Source organism: Alligator mississippiensis, chromosome 1 (genome assembly GCF_030867095.1).
Source record: "Alligator mississippiensis isolate rAllMis1 chromosome 1, rAllMis1, whole genome shotgun sequence".
NCBI lineage: Eukaryota > Metazoa > Chordata > Crocodylia > Alligatoridae > Alligator > Alligator mississippiensis.
In genome coordinates, this window is record NC_081824.1 from 257,971,070 (window position 1) to 257,993,103 (window position 22,034).

A 22,034-nucleotide genomic window follows, 5' to 3' on the forward strand; every position below is an offset into this window, starting at 1 on the left:
ATTTAAGAACAGCTGTGTTTGTTGACTTTATAAAGCCAAAGACTAAAAAACAATGCTGTTTATCTCTTCAATACACTGAATAACTATAGATGACCTTTAATTTGGCTTGCCTGGACATTTTCTTAAATATGTTTTGAGTAATAATTTCACTAGAGTCTCTGGCTCATAGTTAATTTAAGCAGGTTGAAATGGAGTTCAAAAGATTATTTCAACAAGGGCAGTTTTTCTCCATTATGCTGTAAACTGTTTTATTTTGTGCTGTAGTAAAAACATGAAATTTATCCTCAGTGAAGCCCTTGTAGCATAAGAAGGTAAGTAAGGACATGAGGATCAGACACTGGGATGAAAGGGTCAGATGCAGCTTATTCCAAGGAAGTAATTTCCAAATTTGAATTGTGTCCCCAGAGTTACTTTTTCAGGCCACATCTTATTCCTATCACTGGCGTGAACACTAAGAATTCCTTTGAATAGCTTCTTGTCTCTTAGTTGCAGTACATATTCTTTATGTGTAAATTATAGATGATCTTCTGTTGAACATTTTTTTTATATATATATTAAGGTCAGAAAGGAGTAGTTTCCTTCTGGAATGAGTTTGGATATCTAAGTGACAAATGGTCTGAGAAACCCTTGGATGCAGTTCAGTATAGGAGAAAACGTGCAATGGAAGTTCCTGCCATTGTTCAGTGTGGTAAGTTTATATAATTGGACAAATAAAGGAGAGAAAGATGTGTGATTATACAGAATAATATAGACAGGAAGTTCTTTAAAGTTAAGCATCTTTGTTCCAGTTTTCTCCACTGTATACTGCTGTGCTTTCATTTGCTTCTTCCTTCCAAAGATCTCGATCAGCTTTTTTGTTTAATTTTACCACTAAAAGAAACTGTCTAAAAGAAACTGGTAACTTTTATAGCTGTCTACTTTTCTTTCTATATGTTTTATTTGATCTCCTCTAAAGGCGTTTTGGTGCTTTAAGATAGCCATTTTAGCCCTAAGTTAACTGTCACTTTAAGTGAATTCACTGAACATTATTTAAAATTATTTTTATTTTCTATCATGTTCATTTTAAAGTTTTTTCATTCTTCCCTAACTACATATGCTCCTGACATGGCAGGTTGTGTTCTACCTGGATATGGGATCATATCTCAAATTGGACAGTTTGCGGTGGTGGTGTTATTGTTCCTTTCCTAGCAATAGTAACTTTTGAGAAAAACCTTTCTGATTATTTTTATGAGTCATTCTGTACGCTTCCAACATCCTATGGCAACATTTGATCTTAAAAATGACTGGCTGTGCCCTTAATATTTTAGTCTGAGTGAAATTGTTTTATTTGATCAAAATATAATTAAACAAGTTTAATTCTTTAGCATCCTAGTAAGTATTTCTGTTTCTTCAGATCTTTTGAATCAAAGAACCTTTCATTAAACTTTTGATGGAAAATGTCCAGTAAATAGATTTTTCCACATCAGTGTCACAGAAATAAAGTGTTTCCTCTATTAAGCTGCCTCCACTAGGAAGGAAACAGCTAGTCATAACAATGAGAGCAAGGAATATGACATTTAAGTTGGCTTTTGACTTCAAAAAAAATCAAGGCAGCATAAGAAGAAGAACTTGAGTTTTATTTAAGAAATAGCAGTTAGGTTTCATACCGAGTAAAAACATCAGAAAGATGTCTGTCTTTCTCCATTTAAGGTACTTTTGCACATGTGATATACAAGCTTTTCATTAGTATTAGAAACAGGACTTGCTCGTGCATCATGGATTAGATTAGTGCCAAAAAGAATCTACAGTGTGCCACAGAGGGAGTAGTGACAGTCCTGAAGCAATCAGAGCTCACCACCAAAACCATAGTTTGTTAACCAGTTGAGACACTGCTTTACTGGTATTGTTGGACAACATGCATGAGCTACCTAAAATAGTAGGGAGTGAAGTAGTTGTCCATAGCTGTATCTCCTTTGATAATGCAAGACCAGCTAACAGGATTACCCGTGGAAGGAGAGAGATTAAAATCAAAGCATTTTAGAAACCTCTAAAAATGATCTAAAATGCATTTTCATAAATCATGTCAATTTTAGCTCTATATTTTGGATTGTATTTAAAGGTCAAGATTTGTGCCCTAGAACTTGGGCTCAGTCCTTTGCATTCTAATAGGAGTAGTGTGACATGAGGGTTTCCTATTTCTATCCTTAATGGAACGTAAGTTGTCACACTTCAAATCATGTTGCTTGTTCAGGACTGAACATTGTCCATCCTGGTACTTAGGGCAATTCAAGTTTGGGGAAATATAGAAAACAAACTTTTTTCAGCTGTTTTTTTGTTTGTTTGTTTAATGGCACTTGTTTACATGAACTTTTCATAGCTTGGTAATGTTCTGACAGGTTCTGTGACAGGTTAGTGGATAAAGGTGATAAGAGCCAGTAAAAGATGCATAATTATAATAAATATGGTGTGCATCATATGCATGTATACACCATATAAATATGGTGTGCATCATAAGCATGTCCATCCATGCATGTATACACATGCTTACTAACATGTAGGAAACCATTTTATTCCAACTTTCCAATTATTTTTCTAGATATCTGCCTTAAATGGAGGATTCTCTCATCTTCCGCTGATGCTAAAAATGGAGACCACAGTGGCATCTGGATCTGCATATATAACCCCAACCCTCTGGAAAACAAGTAAGTCCTCATGTTGATGTAGGCTGACATTTATTTAAAGCCAAAAGAATTACCTGGGAGTAAATAGTAAAGTACATGTGCTGTAGAAGCATTTGAAAAGGCACCTGCTTCTGAGGAAACTTCACAATTGTGGTTGTTAGGTTAGAAAACAAATGCAGATGAATTAAAATATATCAGACTTTGCTAGCTATGGCTAATGTATTAATTGGGCTTTTTGGCACTGCTTTATGCTAGACCTGAATTTCTAGATGGTTCACCTGGAAAACTGATCATATAACAATTAAGCGTACCCAGTCTGTTTGTCATTGGGGACATAGTCCTGTCTAATTCAACTATCATCCTCACCCCTTCCATAGTGAAAATACTGGTATTTGAGAATAGGGAAGCCTTAAGTTTAGCAATCATTCTGCTTACTACTACTTTATAGTAATAAAATAAAAGTTATACTTTAGACCAGGGAGGAATAGGACCCCTGCTAAATGGGCAGAAACAATTGGTGACGGACAGAGGGGACAAGGCTGAACTCCTCAACGAGTTCTTTGCCTCAGTGTTCCTAAGCAAGGGGCATGACAAGTCTCTCACTGGGGTTGTAGAGAGGCAGCAGCAAGGCGCCAGACTGCCATGCGTAGACCCTGAGATGGTGCAGAGTCATTTGAAAGAACTGGATGCCTTTAAGTCGGCAGGCCCGGATGAGCTCCATCCGAGGGTGCTGAAGGCACTGGCCGACATCATTGCAGAGCCACTGGCGGGAATATTTGAAAGCTCATGGCTCACGGGCCAAGTCCCAGAGGACTGGAAAAGGGCCAACGTGGTCCCCATTTTCAAGAAGGGGAGGAAGGAGGACCCGGGCAACTATAGGCCAGTCAGTCTCACCTCCATCCTTGGCAAAGTCTTTGAAAAAATTATCAAGGCTCACATTTGTGAGAGCCCGGCAGGACAAATTATGCTGAGGGGAAACCAGCACGGGTTTGTGGCAGTAAGATCGTGCCTGACCAGTCTAGTTTCTTTTTATGACCAGGTTATGAAACGCCTGGACACAGGAGGAGGGGTGGATGTCATATACTTAGACTTCAGGAAGGCCTTTGATACGGTATCCCACCCCATACTGGTGAACAAGTTAAGAGGCTGTGACTTGGATGACTACACAGTCCGGTGGGTGGCGAATTGGCTGGCGGGTCGCACCCAGAGAGTCGTGGTGGATGGGTCGGTTTCGACCTGGAAGGGTGTGGGCAGTGGGGTCCCGCAGGGCTCGGTCCTTGGACTGATACTCTTTAATGTCTTCATCAGTGACTTGGACGAGGGAGTGAAATGTACTCTGTCCAAGTTTGCAGATGACACAAAGCTATGGGGAGATGTGGACACGCCGGAAGGCAGGGAACAGCTGCAAGCAGACCTGGACAGGTTGGACAAGTGGGAAAAAAACAACAGAATGCACTTCAACAAGGAGAAATGCAAAGTGCTGCACCTAGGGAGGAAAAATGTCCAGCACACCTACAGCCTAGGAAATGACCTGCTGGGTGGCACAGAAGTGGAAAGGGATCTTGGAGTCCTAGTGGCCTCCAAGATGAACATGAGTCAGCAGTGTGACGAAGCCATCAAAAAAGCCAATGGCACTTAATCGTGCATCAGCAGATGCATGACGAATAGGTCCAAGGAGGTGGTACTTCCCCTCTATTGGGCGCTGGTCAGACTGCAGTTGGAGTACTGCGTGCAATTCTGGGCGCTGCACTTCAAGAAGGATGCGGATAACCTGGAGAAGGTCCAAAGAAGGGCCACTTGTATGGTTAAGGGCCTACAGACCAAGCCCTACAGGGAGAGACTAGAGAAACTGGATCTTTTCCGCCTCCGCAAGAAAAGGTTGAGAGGCGACCTTGTGGCTGCCTATAAGTTCATCACGGGGGCACAGAAGGGAATTGGTGAGTATTTATTCACCAAGGTGCCCCCGGGGGTTACAAGAAATAATGGCCACAAGCTAGCAGAGAGCAGATTTAGATTGGACATTAGGAAGAACTTCTTCACAGTTAGAGTGGCCAGGGTCTGGAACGGGCTCCCAAGGGAGGTGGTGCTCTCCCCTACCCTGGGGGTCTTCAAGAGGAGGTTAGATGAGTATCTAGCTGGGGTCATCTAGACCCAGCACTCTTTCCTTCTTATGCAGGGGGTCGGACTCGATGATCTATTGAGGTCCCTTCCGACCCTAACATCTATGAATCTATGAATTTATGTAGCTTGAGCGTGTTGTCCAACAACATCAGTTCTTAAACCCAAGCTCTCTGTTATGCTACATGATTTTAGTTCTTATAGCTACACTATAATGAAAGTATTATTATACAAGTGAATAGGAGCTAGTGAGCAAAGTAGTCCCAGCCAGCAGTGTGTTCTAATAATCAGTCTGGCAGAGAACAATGTTGTATGTGTGTGCATCTTGATTTCTTGCTAGTAGGGTTTGGACCTTTTTGATGGACAAAAACTAATTGTAGTAAACTCCTTTTCTGACAGGACCTGTTTCATGTATCACGATACAAATCTGTTGGGAAAACACTGTAAAAATGGCCTCTCCGCTGTGATTTTTGTACAGTCACAATATAGATAAATGTCTTTTCCCAACTTCTAACTTCCTGAATTCCAAGCTTTACCATGACTCACTCAAGCTTGAAATTAATAAGAATCATGGTATCATGGACAAAAATAGGTCCAATGTGAAGCCTGTGTACTTAGAATGCCTGTCGTCCATCAGTGTAAGTGATTGGGATGCACAAGAAACAAGAGAACCCAGCTCACTTCCTCTTATTTATATTTGCTGTCTCAAGTAAAGGGGAGTTACAGGTAGTAACGCTTATGTTTGTCACTGTATTTAACAGGAGTGATATGGAGTGCATTCAGAAAATGGATCTATTGTGTAAGACAAAGCCACTTTTACAGTCCTTTGGAGAGTAGTCTGTTTTAAAGCATCAAAGATCATTCCTTGCCAGACTGTACAAAATAAGAGAATAGTATTTCTTTCCACTGATTCTTTTTCTTTTATTGATTAATACCATATTGTAGGTGTAATAGACCAGAACATTTACCTTCCATCCCTTTGGGCACTTTGAACAAACCAGCGCAGTTACCAAATGACAAAGAAAAGCTCCTTTTAGAGTCAATCCAGAGACATCAAAAGAAGCTGGAAAACTTGCAGTCTCAGGTGAGCTGTTACTTATAGCTTTCCTTTGGACCATCAGGGGGTTGTCTTCAGGAAAACTCCAGCTCATGCTCTAAGTCTGCAATGAGGTATCCTTGGATTAAGTCATCCTGCAAAGATAGGGCTGGGAGTGTTTAATTAAATTTGATTTAATTCTGGCTTATTCACAATTATCAACAAATGTAAGTTGATCTATTTTAGAATTATAATGCCAAATGAGTTAAATTCTATCAATGTATTTTGGTAGAATAAATATGAATAGATATTGATAGAATAAATAAAATCTATCAATAGAATAAAGCAATCTTAAAATCTGTCAATAGATGAAACCATCTCCAGAGATGACTGTTATTACATAACTTGCTTTGCTTTATTTTCTAATAACTATTAGGATTCTGAAAACTGCAACTGTAATCTTTTTAGCCAGATTTGATATGAGAGTTAAATATGTACAATGCACAAATGCAAGAAATACAACTATGTTTTGGTAGATTTCAGATGGCCTGAGCATTAAGAGGGGGTTTAGTTGCATTGACAAACAAAAAAGATAGCTTCCAGAAATTAAAACATAGAGATCATTGTCCTTTTTTTGTAAGACGGTTAATGTGAAATTGAGAGGTTGAAGGAGAAGCAGTCAATGGTATTTGTTCTTAATATCTTAACACTGAAACATTTCTTTTGAATTATATATACTGATCCTTGAAAAGAGATAACCAAAACTGATAAACAGATGCATCACTTTTTCAGGATTCTCATCCAGTGTGTGTAGATGTTAGAAAGTAATTTTGTTGAAGAATTTACCTAATTAGAAAGGCAAAGAGTAAATTCTTGCAGTTAGGAACAGCTTTCACAAACACAACTTGCTTATTTCTCATATTGAAGAACGCTCTCCAAGAAAACATTTGTAAAACCTTAGAAACAGCATCTGGTGATTCTTACCTTTCATGGTGTTTTAGGAACGAAAATGCCACTCTGTTAAACATGCCACGTCTTGGTTTGCTCATTGTGCTTTCAGTCCTATCCTCCTGAGTGAGTCCTGTCTTCCAGAAAAGCTACACATGGCTTCCTCTCACACGGTTTAATTTTTGCCCTGATACTTTATGAGTTTCCTTTATAAGTGTTTTTTTCAGCTTCTGCTGAAGTAGTTTCAGATGGTGGGCCCATAATCTAAAAGTAGCACATCTATATTTAAGCTATCTCATTCCTTCTTTCTGTCATTTATTTTATATATTTATATATATTTATATTTATATACATTTATATTTTATTTTTATTTTATAGTCTTCTTTGAATAACTATCCCTGCTGTAAGAAAGGTGTTGTTTGCAGTTACCTATAATGATTAAAAACAGAGTCAAAATGCTCTGTGTGTTGGTGGACTAAAAACAATTTAATGTGTTGTTTGCTTCTTTACATCAGTCCTCTATGTGAAGATGAATTGTTAATTTGTCTACAGTAGTTACCTTTACTTTTCATTATGTGGTGTTATTTTTAGTATCTTCTGGAATGTAAGTAGTTTGTGTCTAGGTTAGTTGTCTAATTTATTTACAGGGTCACAGCCCTGGTGGAAGTCTCCCTGCTGAACAGCCATCTGGCTGCTGTAATTTCATTGTACATGCTGGCCCTCTGGGCTTTTTAAGAACCCTTTTATTTGTAGCTAATTTTTTTGCTATAGTCTCTAGGGTTTAGTCTGTTATCCCTGTCGTGGAAACACACGCAGCATACTTTTGAGTCAGGTCAGCAGAAGCTTTTATTCAAATTAAACTACAGCTGTAGGGGGGACTCCAAAGTGACATGGATTTCCCAAGCACTTGGAAGGGGTTCCCCCCCAAGAGCAAAATCAGAAGGCTTATATACTTTTTAACAGTCACTTTCCACTATATGATCACGTGAGTTGTATTTGCTAGAAAAGCAGCTACAAACACTGCCTCATTACTTCTTTGCTGTTATCAGGATGGGAATTATGGGGGAGACAAAGTGAGAACTAACAGCCCCTTCTTGCACCTGGGAATCAGAGTTGTACAAACTTTTTTTTTCTGCTATCTTCAAGGCCGTGGTGAGTGAAGCAGTTGCGGAGGAGTTACAAAGAACAAAAACTTTCCTTTATTTGTTCTACTATGCAGAGCCAGCAATTCCCCACAAAGCGGTTATGTCATCTTATAACTCGTATGATCAAAGTTTAAGGCATTTATTTTTTTCTGATTTCACATCTCTGTCCTAGTTGCCAAGACACCACAGTAGCCTAAATACACCCTTCCCCACTCTGTGCACATCTACACAAGATGCTAACTGCACAGTAGCCTAATAATACTGTGCAGTAGCGTGCCGCAACACAAACAGTGCTAATGCATTACTGTGCAGTATTATTAGGCTACTGTGCAGTAGCATCATTAAAAAGGCATGTGTCAGCACTATTGCACAATAACACCGGTTACTGCACATTAATTTAGATGACTAAACAAATACTAAATTTGTAACTCAGTAACTACAGTGCATTAATGAACATGTAGACATGCCCAGAGTCAAGGGAATCTTATATTGATGTGAATAGATACCAACTTTACAGAAACAATCAGTTTCCTCACCATTCTTGAGCTCTTGTTGGTATTCAGGTGAGCATCTTTTCAGGAGTCTTGGATTCCTTATCTTGGCTCAGCTCCTGCAGTAGAGGCTTCTCTTCAGAATCATAGTGACTCCCATGGTTAACATCTGTTCGCTGGGCTAGCCATGTCAATGGCTACCCCCTTTGAGTCCCTCTCTGAGTCTCTTATCAGTTTCTCAGACTTCATGTTTTTTACCCCTCAGTTCTGACATTAATCTTTTTGTCCTTTTTGTGGGTTTTCCAATCCTTAAGTCCCTATCTGTCTGTAGACAGAAGCAGCCACCTTCGTCTGTGGGTTAGATCTCTTCAGGTGTCAGTAGTTTTTAACAACAGTCCTATTCATAGACAGACCTTCACCTTCTCCTTATCTTTCCAGCTCAAAGAGCATGAGGCAGGAATACAGTAAAATAATAACAAAAGCCAAAACATAGAGAAAGTTCATAATCTTAGACATAATTTATGAATTGTACATAGGTTCTTCAGTTTATCATGCAGTGGTTGCCATAAAGCAAAGTTGAAGTTTAGCATTAGAATTTAAATGCTGTTGCTGTGCCATTACAGGTATTTGGATGTAACACGATGATGTCAAATGTGTTTGCTTTGAGGGTGTGCTCTGTTTGTGCCACTCTTGTTTGTAGCAGATATTCACCAACTCCTAAAACTAACCCTGAAGAAGGTGGGAAGTGAGAAGAGCCAAGTCATATCTTTAACAAACTGAAAAGTTTCCAACCACAGTGTTTTTCTTGTTCTTGAGATAGCTTTATTATCATACTCTCTTGGACCTTTTGTTTGTCTTATCTTATGTTTGATTACAATCACTTATCAAATGCTTTTAATGTTAAGTTATAACTATGTTCATCATGATGCACCTATCTCTCTCTCTTTATTGTTTTAACTGGAAATGCATTCGGAGAACTCCAGCAGATAAATCGCGTGTTTTGTAGATTGCCCAAATGCATCTCAGATGTCATTCCAGTTTTACATGTATCCTGCATATTCCAAAAAAGTTTAACAGCTTTAGTATGGCAACTTCAGGCTATCACTTTGTTTCAAATGTTACATCCAGAAAAGAATCAGTATTAATATTAGACATCTGTTTTTTTTCTCTTTCCTTGAGGCTTACAGAGTGACTAACATCTTTAAGGACTCTCCAGCAGGCAGACAGGAGCCCAGTTATTCATTGTGCATTTTTTAACATTTACCCTTACATCACAATTTCAGGAACTTGGATGTGAAAACTTGCTAAACCTGAGATGTGTGTTTCAAAGCATAATGGCAACCTCTTCGAAATACTCTGCTGCCTTCAAACTAAAATGTTGTGTCTATTGGGCGTGTCTACATGTATTGCTATGGCGATGTTGTAACTGCTGTGATTTAGTAATTCCTTTTGGAAGTGCTAAATCATGGTTCAGTAACAACCTATATTGTGCCATATATGCAGTGCACAGTTATTTTTAGCAACTACTTTGCTGTAGCAGCATGCTATACTGAGGGAGCGCATCACTACGGCAAAGTTACCTGCTGGTCACATGTAGACCCGCGGACACTACATTCCTGCAGCTCATTGCTGCAGCGATGTACTGTCATGTGTAGACTCACCCACAATGTCACTAATCTTTGCATTGAACACTATCATGTGATCCTCAGATGTTTTTAGCATTAGAAATCAACTTCAACTCTAGTACTTTAAAACATTTTTTATAGTTTTGTATTTGTAAATAGAGTTATAGTTTCAAATTTATATCAATGTAGCTAACTTAAGGCTTAAAATTTATATCAAAAGGTATTACTGCTTAATTTGTCCATTAAGTACAAAGTATATTGATAACCAGGTGGACTGGTTTTCACAGGGGGAGGAAATACTTACATACTGGTTTTCACAGGGGGAGGAAATACTTTAAATATTTCCTTTCACAGTACTTAAAGGAAATATTTAAAACAGTTCTTTACTACTTATTTCCATCTTAATAGGTCCTTCTGATATGCTATTGGAGACATTGAATATATTAAGTTCATATATTAAAGTTAGCTGTTCACATTTAAGTTGATAAGTATAGTCAGTCTCATTTAGTAGCAAGCGTCCATGACCTGAAACACCAACATTTTATGTACCTATGTTATATATCTCTTTTTCTTACAGAGGCCTCATTTAATAGAACCACATACAAGTGTTCACTCTAAAGAGAGCACAGGAACTGCAAAGAAAACCGTGAGTATTTAAATACTTGCATTGCCATTTTCTGTTATGAAGTAAACACTTAAAACCAGGGAATGACGATAGTCCACACACCAAAGTGAGGTATGGTGGTTTTGGTTTGTTTTGTTATTTTTTTTAATAATGTACAAGTTAAGAGATAAAGTAGCAGGTAGAATTTCTGTTAAATCAACTAGTCAGAAGACAAGTGGTTGGTTTATGGAATAACTGATGGTTTCCTTTCTTTAAGCAAAAAGAAAGAGCTCAGACAACAGCGCAGCAAAGGCATGTGTTCCATAGAGAATCATCTGTTTTGTCTATATGTAGAAGAAAAAAGTATGAGCAAAAACCTGGAAAAATTAACCTTAGAAGATGGAAAATTACAGAACATAGATTTCCTTCCCAAAAGACAGACAGGCCTCACCAACAACAAAAACATGTTATTTCCTTGTTGGAGAAGGTGGAGGATCACCGAGTTTCACTGGTGTAGTATTGCTTTCTATTTCTTTGTTTTAATTTCCTTGCAAAATAGCTTTTAGATTTGCTGAATGCATTTGTTGCAGTTATTCAGTTGCACTTGCTATAAGAAGAGGTTTAAGAATATCCAGGTACAGCAAAACAGGATTTGTGAACATTCAGATACCTTTTCAGTTTGCTCTGTTTTTTGCCAATCTCCTTTCATGTTAGTTTGCATGGTCCTTGAGATTTAAGTTTATTTGTTAAGAACAGTTACAAAGACTGTGGTACAGTAGGCCTGTGAAAATCCATTCCACAGCACGTTTTCATATGACTAAATATAAGTTTCTGTGTGCTATTCATAATATTACTAAGAGTCCTTATTTTAGTGTCTAGAAAGTCCCGCTGTATTAGTTGTAACATAATGGACAGTCCCTGCCCTGGCAAGCTTTACAGTCTAAATAATTAGAATTTAAAGAGAGACACTCCAAGAGAAAGTATAGTAACTAGTAGGGCTGTGGGAAGCTTTGGTCCCTTATTCAGTTCGACGGAGATTCGGCCCAATTCATTGGCCAAATCTCTAAATCAAATCAGAGGACACTTTAATCTCTCCGAATCAATTCGGAGCGATTCAGAAAGATTTGGAGATTCAGATACAGAGGCAGCTTTACATGTTTTTTCTATATACCTCTAGGTAGCAGGGGCTCGTGAATGCTGCGATGCTGGGGCACATGGAGTGTCCCGCAGAAGCATGGGGGGCTCCCCAGCGTGCTCAGCAACAGACGTGGAAGTGGACCAGAAGCACTTCCAGTCCATTTCTGGATCCACCAGGGAGCTCACTGGGCCCCCCCCCACACACACTCCCCCAACTCAATGACTGGTGCTTCCTGGGTCGGGGGGGGGGGGGGGGGGGAGGCACCTGGGATCCCCCTGCGGCTGATCACCGAGCCAGGGAGTTGCAGGGGGGTGTGCTCCCTGGCAGACCTGGAAGTGGGCTGCCAAGCACATGGTGGCCCCCCCCCCCCCCCCACACTCCTGTGGGATGCTCCATGCGCCCCAGCATCGCAGCCATCACGAGCTGCACTGGTACCTCAAGGTACATAGAAAAAGCTTTTAAAGTTGTGTCTTTGTCTGAATTGCTGATTCTCTGAATCAGCTCAAATCTTCAGATTCGGATTCAGCTGAATCAAATCAAGGACAGTGATCCAAATCACTGAATTGAATCCCAGTCCCTGATTAAGGCCAAATCCCAGTCCCTGATTCAGGCCAAATCCAAATCAAATAAAGCCCCCTTTGCACACCCCTAGTAACTAGTGTAAACTTACACAGCACAAGACAAAAAATATTAACCCTTTTTGTTTTAAACAAGTTAAGATATAACTCTTGGGGAATTATTCTTTCTTGGTTTGTACATTGCCTTGTATATTCATGACCTTCAGTTTCTGCCATAATACAAATAGGTGATTGTACTGTTCTGTTTCTAACTAGGTCCTATTCTTTTTCTTGCTTAGATACTGGTTTGAGATTTTCTTACACAATTATGCCTTCCACGTTCCTTAGGGAAGTTCAGTTTGAAAAGGCTTGTCTGTTGTTTAACTCTCTGAGCTACACTGGTGGGAGTTATGATGACTCCTCATAGGCCATCCAGAAGGGAGGGTGGAATTACTTGTCGACAATGAAGTTGGGGTGTCTATCATGAAAGCTGGGCCTTTGGGCAACTGAAGAAACACATAAAAGAGGTTGACCAAAAACTCTCCTTTCTTCAACACCACTGAAAAAGAGGGAACTTTACAGGATTTAACATCTTAAGGGACATAAAAAGAAGAGCCCAGGATAGATAGGAATGATTGAACCATGTTTGTGCTCAAAGCAATGTCTGACTGTGCATGAAGGATTCATATTCTGATAACCAAATTAAAGTATATGCCCAGTCACTTTTTTACTTCTCAGTGACAGCTTTCTGTTTACATATTTTCTATGGCTAGTTGCAAGTTCTGTTGTCTTCTCTTGAAAAATGGGTTAATGCTCCAAAGAAAGATGATAATGACTTTCTTTACAATATCTGACATCCCTTCTCTATTTAGCCCATGCCCAAGGAGAGAAACATTCAGTACAAATTGCATCGTATTTTCAGCACCTAGGTACTCATATGTTGCAACACCAGTATTTCTAGTCATCCTTTTACTTCTAGAAGCTAATTAACAACATTTTTTTCTGCATTGGGAGTTGTACTAATGTGTTTTTTGTCACCTGTAGCTGGCAATAAACTTAGAATTCTCAATTCTTAATTCTCATATTATGGTATTACATTAGGATATGATAAATATTGCCTTTGAAAAGATGGTACTAATAGTTTATTTCCTAACAAGTTCTGTTAGTTGCTGATTCTTCACTCTCCATTAGAGCTACTCCCATAACATATTTAGTTACAAAAACGAAATATGAGAAAATTAAGCTTCCCCAAAAAAGGGATAGAAACGAAAGACTTTTACAGTGTGGAAAATAGTGCAGTGATAACACCTACTGTAGTTCAGTTATATCCCAACATTTCTTTTTCATAGCTAGAAGAAATAGAATGTCTGGAAACAGTAAGTAACACAAGTGTAAATTGTAAATGTGGTTTTCAAATTACCTGAAGCCACACAACTCTTCCATATTGCTTCTTCTACCATGGAAGACTATTTCTATCTTAAAGACTGATGTGGAACCAGGTGACCCAGCCTAGCAGTGGTGGCTCACTGCTTTCCAGCCCACTGTGCCATTTCCCCCAATCTCTTTGCAGAACACCAGAGTTCTGTGGAACAATTTGAAAACCATTGAATTAGAAGATCTGTGTGTGCCTCTCAAGTTCTGTAGTTAAACTGGTTAGGATAAAATTTTGCTGCTGCCATCAATCTTCATACTTCAAAGTAAGTTCATAACCTTGAAATGTCTGGAAGAAATTACTTCCCCCAGACCTCAGGTATATTGGATGACAGGACATTGCACATTTAATTTATGTTTGCACCCTGGGTTCTGTGCCTTTTCTATTGACTGCTATAGGAAATTAGATGTATTATTGGTTTAACCTGATAAAGTAATTCCCTATCTTATCTGAGGGCATCTGAGTCTTATCTGAGGGCAAGGAAATGTAGGAAATATGAGGAAGCAGATGGTGTCATGAAGACAGATTTGTATTGTATATGTAAACCTCATTTACATGAAATGATAAAATTCAGTGTTAAATCCTCAAAAGACTAAGGCCAGGTATTCTATTTTTTTCTGGAAGTTCAAATAGAATGCACAATGACTGCAGCTGCAAATCAGTGTTGCACTTCAGTCAGTCAGTGAAAGGTTTGAGTACTCAGAAATGAACACAACCGTGTTGAATGCACAAAACTGCAAATACAGAGTTTTGCAAGAAATTGCCATCTTCAAGATAATGGCTGTCTTCTTGAAAAACTAGTCCTAAAAGCAGAGATAGAATTGAGCAATTAAATATTATGGTAACTTGATGGATCTCATGAAAACAAAATACAAAAAAAAGTCTCTTTGGGGGATTTTGACTTACAAAACAGAAAACAACAGTAGTTTGCACTGTTATTTAATAAGGTTAACATTTCCCACTATGGACAGCTATCAACATTGTTTGAATTAGTGACATATTGTGACAACTACCAAATTACTCATCAAGTATAATGGGGGGATGGGGCTGGCAGGGATGGAGCCCTGTGTCCGGCCCCACACCCTCCCTTCCCCCTGCCACTGCCCCTCATCCAGCCCCACTTAACCACCCTCCTTTGCTGCTCTGGGTGCAGCCTTGCTCAACCCCCGCCCCCCTGCTGCTCCTCATCTGGCCCCGCTCCACCCCCTCATCCCCCCTGCTTCAGGTCCAACCCCGTTCCCCCCTCCCTCCCCACTTCGGTACCAACGCCACTCACCCCCACACCACTTTGAGTCCGACCCCGCTCCACCCCAACTCCCCCCTGCTTCAGGTCTGGCCCCACTTCACCCTCCCTGCTTCGGGTCCAACCCCACTCCCCTACCTTCCCCCCCCACCTGCTGCTTCAGATCTGACTCTGCTCCCCACTCCCCCTGCTTCTTCAGGTCCAACCCTGCTCCACCGGGTGCCACTTCAGGTCCAACCTGATTCCCCTCTTTCCCCCCATCACTTCACATCCATCCCCTCTCCCCACTTCCTCCCTGCACCGCTTCAGTCCGGCACTGCTCCCCCACCTGCCACTTCAGGTCTGACCCCGCTCCTCCCCCTCCACCTCGCCACTCCGGGTCCACCTGGCCCTTGTCCACCTGCTTCCCCACTCCTCTCCCTCCCTGCCAGCTGTTCTGGGGGGCATCCAGTCAGGCGGCAGCCAGTCGCCGCTCACCCTATCCGTGACACACATGCAGTTCGCCAGAAGCGTTACAGACAGACAGACAGAATAAGCCTTTTATTATATTAGAATTTTCATGGTTGATTATCTGTGCTGTTGTATGAAAACAAACTCTAAACTCGTTGCTTTTGAATCTCGTACTTTTTCAGGTTTGTCCTCCTGAAGTGAAAAGCAAACAAACATCTCAGGAGCATTCTGAAGTTGTTGAAATTGTAGCAGAGGATAATGACCCAGACATCATCTGTGTAAGAAGTCATTTTACCCTATTTAAAAACCCAAAGATAATTGGCAGTGTCAGTAGAAAACCTGGAGTGCATTTGATACCCTAATTATTTTTTTGCTATTTGGAAATCACTCTTGTGCCAGCAACAGGGTTTGGGCATAACTATCTAAAGTATTGTTAAAATAATATTTTAGCAAAACTATCTATGGATTATGGTCGAACTGTGGTAACAGAAATATTTTTGTGTAGTAGATAATGTAGCATAGATAGGACCTAAGTGACTTAAAGCTACTAATACTCTCAGTCAGCTAGTTCTGAGCTCTCTAAACCCCTGTGTTGAAATATCATTTGTCTTTAATTACTTGTGGATCATCTGCTCTGAAGTGCTGGTTTGTTCATAAACCTTGAAAAAAGGTAGTGTTGCTAATGTAATGAAAATCAGTTCATAAAACAATAAACCTCCCATATAGGTGCAATTAACACATACTTACAGATAATTATATAACTGTAATTAATTTAGAATACTGCCAAAACCCCATAAATCTCAGCCTTTTAACAGCTCAGTAGGTTTCCTCCAAAACAGACAGGCCACCAACAAAGTGGATGAGATTCACATGTGTTAGAATTTGGATTTTTAATTTAACAACTCTGGAGTCTGTTGATGGTAAAAGGCATAATGAACAGAATTACAAAGATAAAGTAGAGGATGTCATCCCCTAAAAACACCACAGAGTAAATATCTTGGAGTCAAGGAAGGTAAAGCATGAAATCTAGATTGACCAGGGTAAGGTGAATAGAGTAATACCCAGGTATTAAAATGCATTTGTTGCATTGCTGTACTGGAGCTGAGGAACTCTTTCAAAATATGGCAAGTGTGACAGAAAATCTTTATCTTTCTGTTGTAAGCCAGCTAGCAGAAGAAATCTGACTGTTACATGACACTGCAAATGCATAAAGGGGAGAGCCTGCAAATAAAGCAGTAGTTGTTGTGAAGCTTGGACAGATTGCAGAGCTACATTAAAAATGAAAGCAGTTAATGTAAGAAGAATCTCTGGCTGAACTCTTGAAGTGACAGCAAAATAATTTCCTTACAGTTAAAGGAAACAGTGAAGGTTTAAGTACAAATAGTTGACAATGCATTCTGATAGAAGAACAGTTATTGAGGAAATAACTAAGGTATGTTGTTGACAGACCAAGAACCTCAACCCTTAAGGGAGTGTGACAATGGGAGATGGCATTTTAGATACCATGGGTGACTGGTGCCTCCTGAGTTTGGTGGGGCACCAGATAGCCAATGATGGGGGAAGCTGGGGTCCCACAGCAGCCGATAGCCTACTGTCACAACCCAGTGATTTTGGTGCCTCAGCACTATGGAATTTTCTTGTCACATGAGAGCCTCTTGCACAGCGAGGGTTTTTGCTGCATAAAGAACCCCCCGCGTGCAGGAGAGAGTTCCCGCCAATTTGCAGCTGTCTTTGCAGGGTGCATTTTCCCTTTGCAGCACTGGAGTGCACGGTGCAAAGAGTTCCCGCTATTAGAATGCAAATTTGTGTCCCGCTATTGGCTAGTGCTAAATTATTCACACGTGGCGGCTGGTAATTGGCTTGCTGGCCGTTTAAAAATTCGCACGACTTCCGCCCAGGTCGAAGAACTTTGAGCATGCTGCAGAGTGCCTCTAAAGAGATCCGACTTGCGGCTAGCTGGTCGATAGACTGATCACCTATCGATCCTTCTTCCCGTCGCCGTGCGCAATCCCAAACATACCCTTTTCCCGCCGGCTTAAGTTAAGGACGGATTTGCTGGCTTTGGCCTCGCCAGCTGGAGCAACTTACATTGTTGTTCAGACGACCGGACCGTTTCCTTCACAACCACCCGCGATGTAAGTAAAGTTTTTACCACCATTAAACCTCGTCTGCCTCTCCATTCACCAGCCCGCCCTGACGAACGAGCAATTTCTAAATCACCTCGAGTCGGCTCCGGCCGTCTGAGACACCTACCGGGGGGAGCACTTCTACTGGCACTTCTGTTTTGCGGCTGGTGCTTCCAGGGGGTGCACGGCCAATCTTAGGGGGTGCACATACACCCCCTATGCGTCACCAATGGTAGATATTATTAAGTGTGATGACCAAGATTAATTATAATTGTTTTAAGTCTTCTATCTTGGATTTTCTACAGAAAAATATCTAGAGATATGCAAATAATGCTGTGTCTAAATAGTAGTGTTGTACAGTAGAACTAAACACATCACAGGTGGAACAACCTGACTTGAGTTTCCAGGCTTGTCACTGAGCCACTGGGTGCTAAACAGCAAAGTGACTTGTCCAACATTGATTTTTACCATTTGTTAATTAGGGTCTATGTTGCTGGATACAAATAACAACAAACGTTGTGAGTTAGGCAGGATAATAGGCTTGTGATCTGTGTTTTTTGCATTAATTATTTTTGGGTTTTTATGACTGTGTTAGCCCAAAACTGAAAGTATGGACACCTACAGAAAAAAGTCTGCCATATTTGAGGTCAGGAAGGAATTTGGTATGGACTGGTGGAGGTTTTTGCCTTCCTTTGGAGCAGGCAGCCAGTGTGGCCTTGCAAACAAAAGGGAGAAGAGCTCTGCAGCAAGCTGGTTATGGCTGAGTTAATGCCATATGATTACTATAACTCTGGTTACCCAAATAGGTTGGTGTACAAATTCAGACACTTCTTTATTACCACTTCTACTAAATTATTCTCAAATTCATTTAAATGTTAGGATACATCTATAGTAACTGAAGTTGCATTTGCAAGCAAATCAGATGTTATTCCAAGTGTAACTACTCTGCCTAGAATATCATTAGACATTCAGCTCCTGTTTTGCTCATCTGCACTCTGGTTTCCAGGTGATTATTAAAAGAACATCAAACCAGGGATGAGTTTAAGCTGATACTGCACATTCTTCTCCATTTAACTTACATGCAGTGTTCATTGTCAAGGAGACAGCAGAAGTGGGACAATTTAACCTATATTTTAGTGCATAGTTGCACACAATACAAAATTTGATAAAAATGGGAATGTGCTTGGAACTAGTTATTACAATAAAACTTGACTGCTGAGCACCTCTGGTGTCTGCCACTTTAAGAGCCAGAAGAGGTGGCCAGCAGGTGTGGCTCAGCTCTGATGAACAGCCATTTTAAGATTCAGGCCAGCAGAGCTGGAGGCAGCACTCTGCTATCTGGAACCAAGGAAACAACATCTCCTGGTGGAGCTGCTGCTCCAGTAACATCAGGAGGTAAGGGCAAGAGATGATGAGGATGATTAGGAGGCTCTTGGTTCTGGGCATGACCTAAAATTGCACCCTGCTGGGGATGGGTGGTCTGGTGGGGCTGTTTTTGGTGAAAGGCGGCTAAACCCCAGCCCCCACCTTCAGGTGGGTCAATTAACATAGGCAATTGGGGGCCAGGCACAGCTGCGGCCACCTGAGCCTGTGTGGGATGCAAGACCCCAGAGAGTGGAGAGTGGGGCCAGGCATGGCTGCAGCCACCTGAGCCTGTGGGGTGTGTGTGTGGCCCAAGGCCCCAGCATAGGGGGACAGAGTATGGGCCTCAGTGGAGGCAAAGATGTAGAGCGGAGTGCTGTGGGACACCTGACAGCCTGCACCCAAGTGGCAGTTGGGAGGCCTGGAGAGCCTAGTGAAGAGGCAAGGAGCCCAGATGCTAGGAGCCCCAACTGTGCATGTGTGTGTGGAGAAGGAGCCCAGTGGGGGGCTCAAAGCCCAAGGAGAGAGGCTGGAGTTAGGGGCCGGGATATAGTAACAACATGTGAATGCCGAGAGGGACGAGTAGTGAGGTCCTATGAACAGGGGGCCTGAGATGAGGTCCTGTGAGGAAAGGGTGTGAAGTGGGTCCAGATGAGCAGGGGGCTTGAGGGTAGGCCCTGCTAACATTGGAACCAGGTTAGGTCCAGGTAAGCCTTCGGGCGCCTGAGGCCACAGGTGGGCCAGAGGCCGATTTGGGTGGAGTGGCTGAGGAAGTGCCCACGGGTAAACAGCGGGGCGAGTCAGGAGCCCCTAATTCAGAGCAGCTGGGTGAGCAACCCGGTGAGGGACTAGAGGCAGAGTCACTCCAGTGTTCTGCAAACCACTCAGCACATGGTCGAATGAGGGTCCCAAAAGAGGCCGCATGCTTGCTGACCGGGGAGTGCAGGGAAACAAGTCCCAGGACCCTTCGGGCATGGGCAGGATGAGTGTGGCTGCAGGAAAAGGAGGGGCAGTATGAGAGTGCCCCCACAAATGGGTAGTATGAGAGAAACTGTGTGAGACGTGTTGGAGTGGGAGAGGCCTCAGTGAGAGGGAGGCGGTGCAAGTGTGGTCTGTAATAGGGAAAAAAGCAAGAGACCTAACAGTGGGATGAGGCCAGAGCCGAGCTCAGCTGTTAAGAACATCTGCGAGGCTTGGGATGCAGTATAGGGGTAGTTGGAGCTACATACATAAGCCCCAGGAGAACAAGGCATCTGAAAGGCAGCCTTCCGCCTTATTAAGAACCAATTAAGAGACAACAAGGCATGGCAGGCAAGAAAGGCGGGTGGCGTGCCCAGAGGCAGGTGAGGAGACTAGCACTGTGGTTAGTCAGAGAGTTCCCACTTTGCCACACATACATATGAAGAATAAGGGTCCAGCAACAGCTGTGCTTTGACTCGTCCCAGATAATGGGGCAGATTTATGTCAGTGGGGTTCTATCCCGTGTTGGAGATGCACTGTACCAGGTACAGCTCTGAGTAGCCTTCTGTCCAGAAGTGAGTCCATCCTTGAGTTTCTTAACTTGCATTGGATTGTGTGTACACAGTAATTGCTCTCCATCAGTTTTAAGGAGGTATGAATTACTGAGTTTTAAGAGAGAACAGTTCTTATATTTCCTCAAGTGGAAGAACTGTTACTGTGTCTGGCCTTTGTACAGGAAAAAAATAGCAATGTTATTTAAGAAATGCAGAACTCTAGAACTCTTGACTCAGAGATGATACCTTTTATTAGACCAAGACATCACAAAAAAATGTCTTTCTGCTATGGTATTTATGCACTTTTCAGCTGCATGAGTGTCAGTGCAGTCTGATCGTCATTCTTCAAATGGTGCTGGAATGCCTTTTTGATGGCCATTATAGAAATGCCTGTAAACACTCTTATCAAATGATGTTTCTTTTTTCCTCTTAAGTGGCCATATGATTCATTTTTCAAACAGTGGATCTCTCTTGGTACATAGCACACCATTCATCCCAATCACTGTTGGTTCCCTGAAAGCTTTTAAGCTCACCTGCTGATTTTTCATTTGTTCTAAACAACATGTCTGACATTACTTCTTGTTCAGAGTACATTTGCGTGATCACATTTGGTAATCACAACTCTGCCAGTTGGTGACAAATTAAGTTAGACAAATACCTCCTCTCATGAGAACTATCATTGCTTTTCTGTTATGGTGAAGCCTCAAGAAATAACAAAATAATTACTTTTTAATAATGGGGTAGCTCCTTTATGCTAAACCTTAAGTTTACTAACTTCCTTTTATTCACCTTAAGTCCTGCATTTCTTGCCTCAAGTATTTGTATACAGCCTTTTTATTATGTTTGTACCACTTGCCATACAGGCCCTCTTGACTTGAGGGAAACCTCTAATATCTTTTTCAGACCCATAGATGATGCAAATCAGTCAAACTCTTGTTATGTAAATGGAGTTCTGATTGAGGATTTGGACCTTAATTTGTCAACTGGAATAACATGAAATGGCTCTGGTGTGTGTATGTAGATGACTTAACCAATGCAGGTGAACACATCATTATCAGCACAGGAGCTGATATAGTGATACTGATCTGTGATGAGGCTGCTTCCTCCATTATTTCCTTTGAACTGCCTTGATAGCTATGTATTACATGTATTACTGACATAAGCTTCTACTTGGAATCATACATCTCCTCTTTTGTGTGATGATTCTTATCACAATATGAGAATTCCATATTTTAAATCTTTATCTAATACCTTGATCCTGATATCCGTTTCTTTGCCAACCTTATTTTTTGTCACTGATAATCAATTAGCTGTAACTTCAAGCTGTGCAAAAATTCTGTATGCATAAATTCATCTTCACTAGTTTATCAGGGGTATTACCCATGGATGGAACAAAATCAGTATCAGTTATTCTGCATTCTGCACATTAATGTTGATGAACAGTGCCTGTGGTCACCCCTATAAACAGAGGCCTATCCTTGGTTTTATTGTAATTCCTTATTTTTTTACATTTATATCAGTTATAAAAACTCACTCCAGGCTAAAATTTGCCATACAAATCTAGGTATCATAGAGTGGATTTGAA

General features: G+C 41.1%; 1 protein-coding gene across 1 annotated transcript in view; it reads left to right on the forward strand.

Annotated features, from left to right (window-relative positions):
- The window catches only part of MORC1 (MORC family CW-type zinc finger 1), a 93,683-nt gene that overhangs the window by 45,200 nt on the left and 26,449 nt on the right, over positions 1-22,034 (forward strand). Inside the window, exons 15-20 of the mRNA XM_059720538.1 lie at positions 560-688; positions 2,576-2,681; positions 5,724-5,862; positions 10,601-10,669; positions 10,905-11,138; positions 15,630-15,725. Coding sequence (XP_059576521.1) covers positions 560-688; positions 2,576-2,681; positions 5,724-5,862; positions 10,601-10,669; positions 10,905-11,138; positions 15,630-15,725 — 773 coding nt within the window. The remainder of the gene's footprint in view (positions 1-559; positions 689-2,575; positions 2,682-5,723; positions 5,863-10,600; positions 10,670-10,904; positions 11,139-15,629; positions 15,726-22,034) is intronic.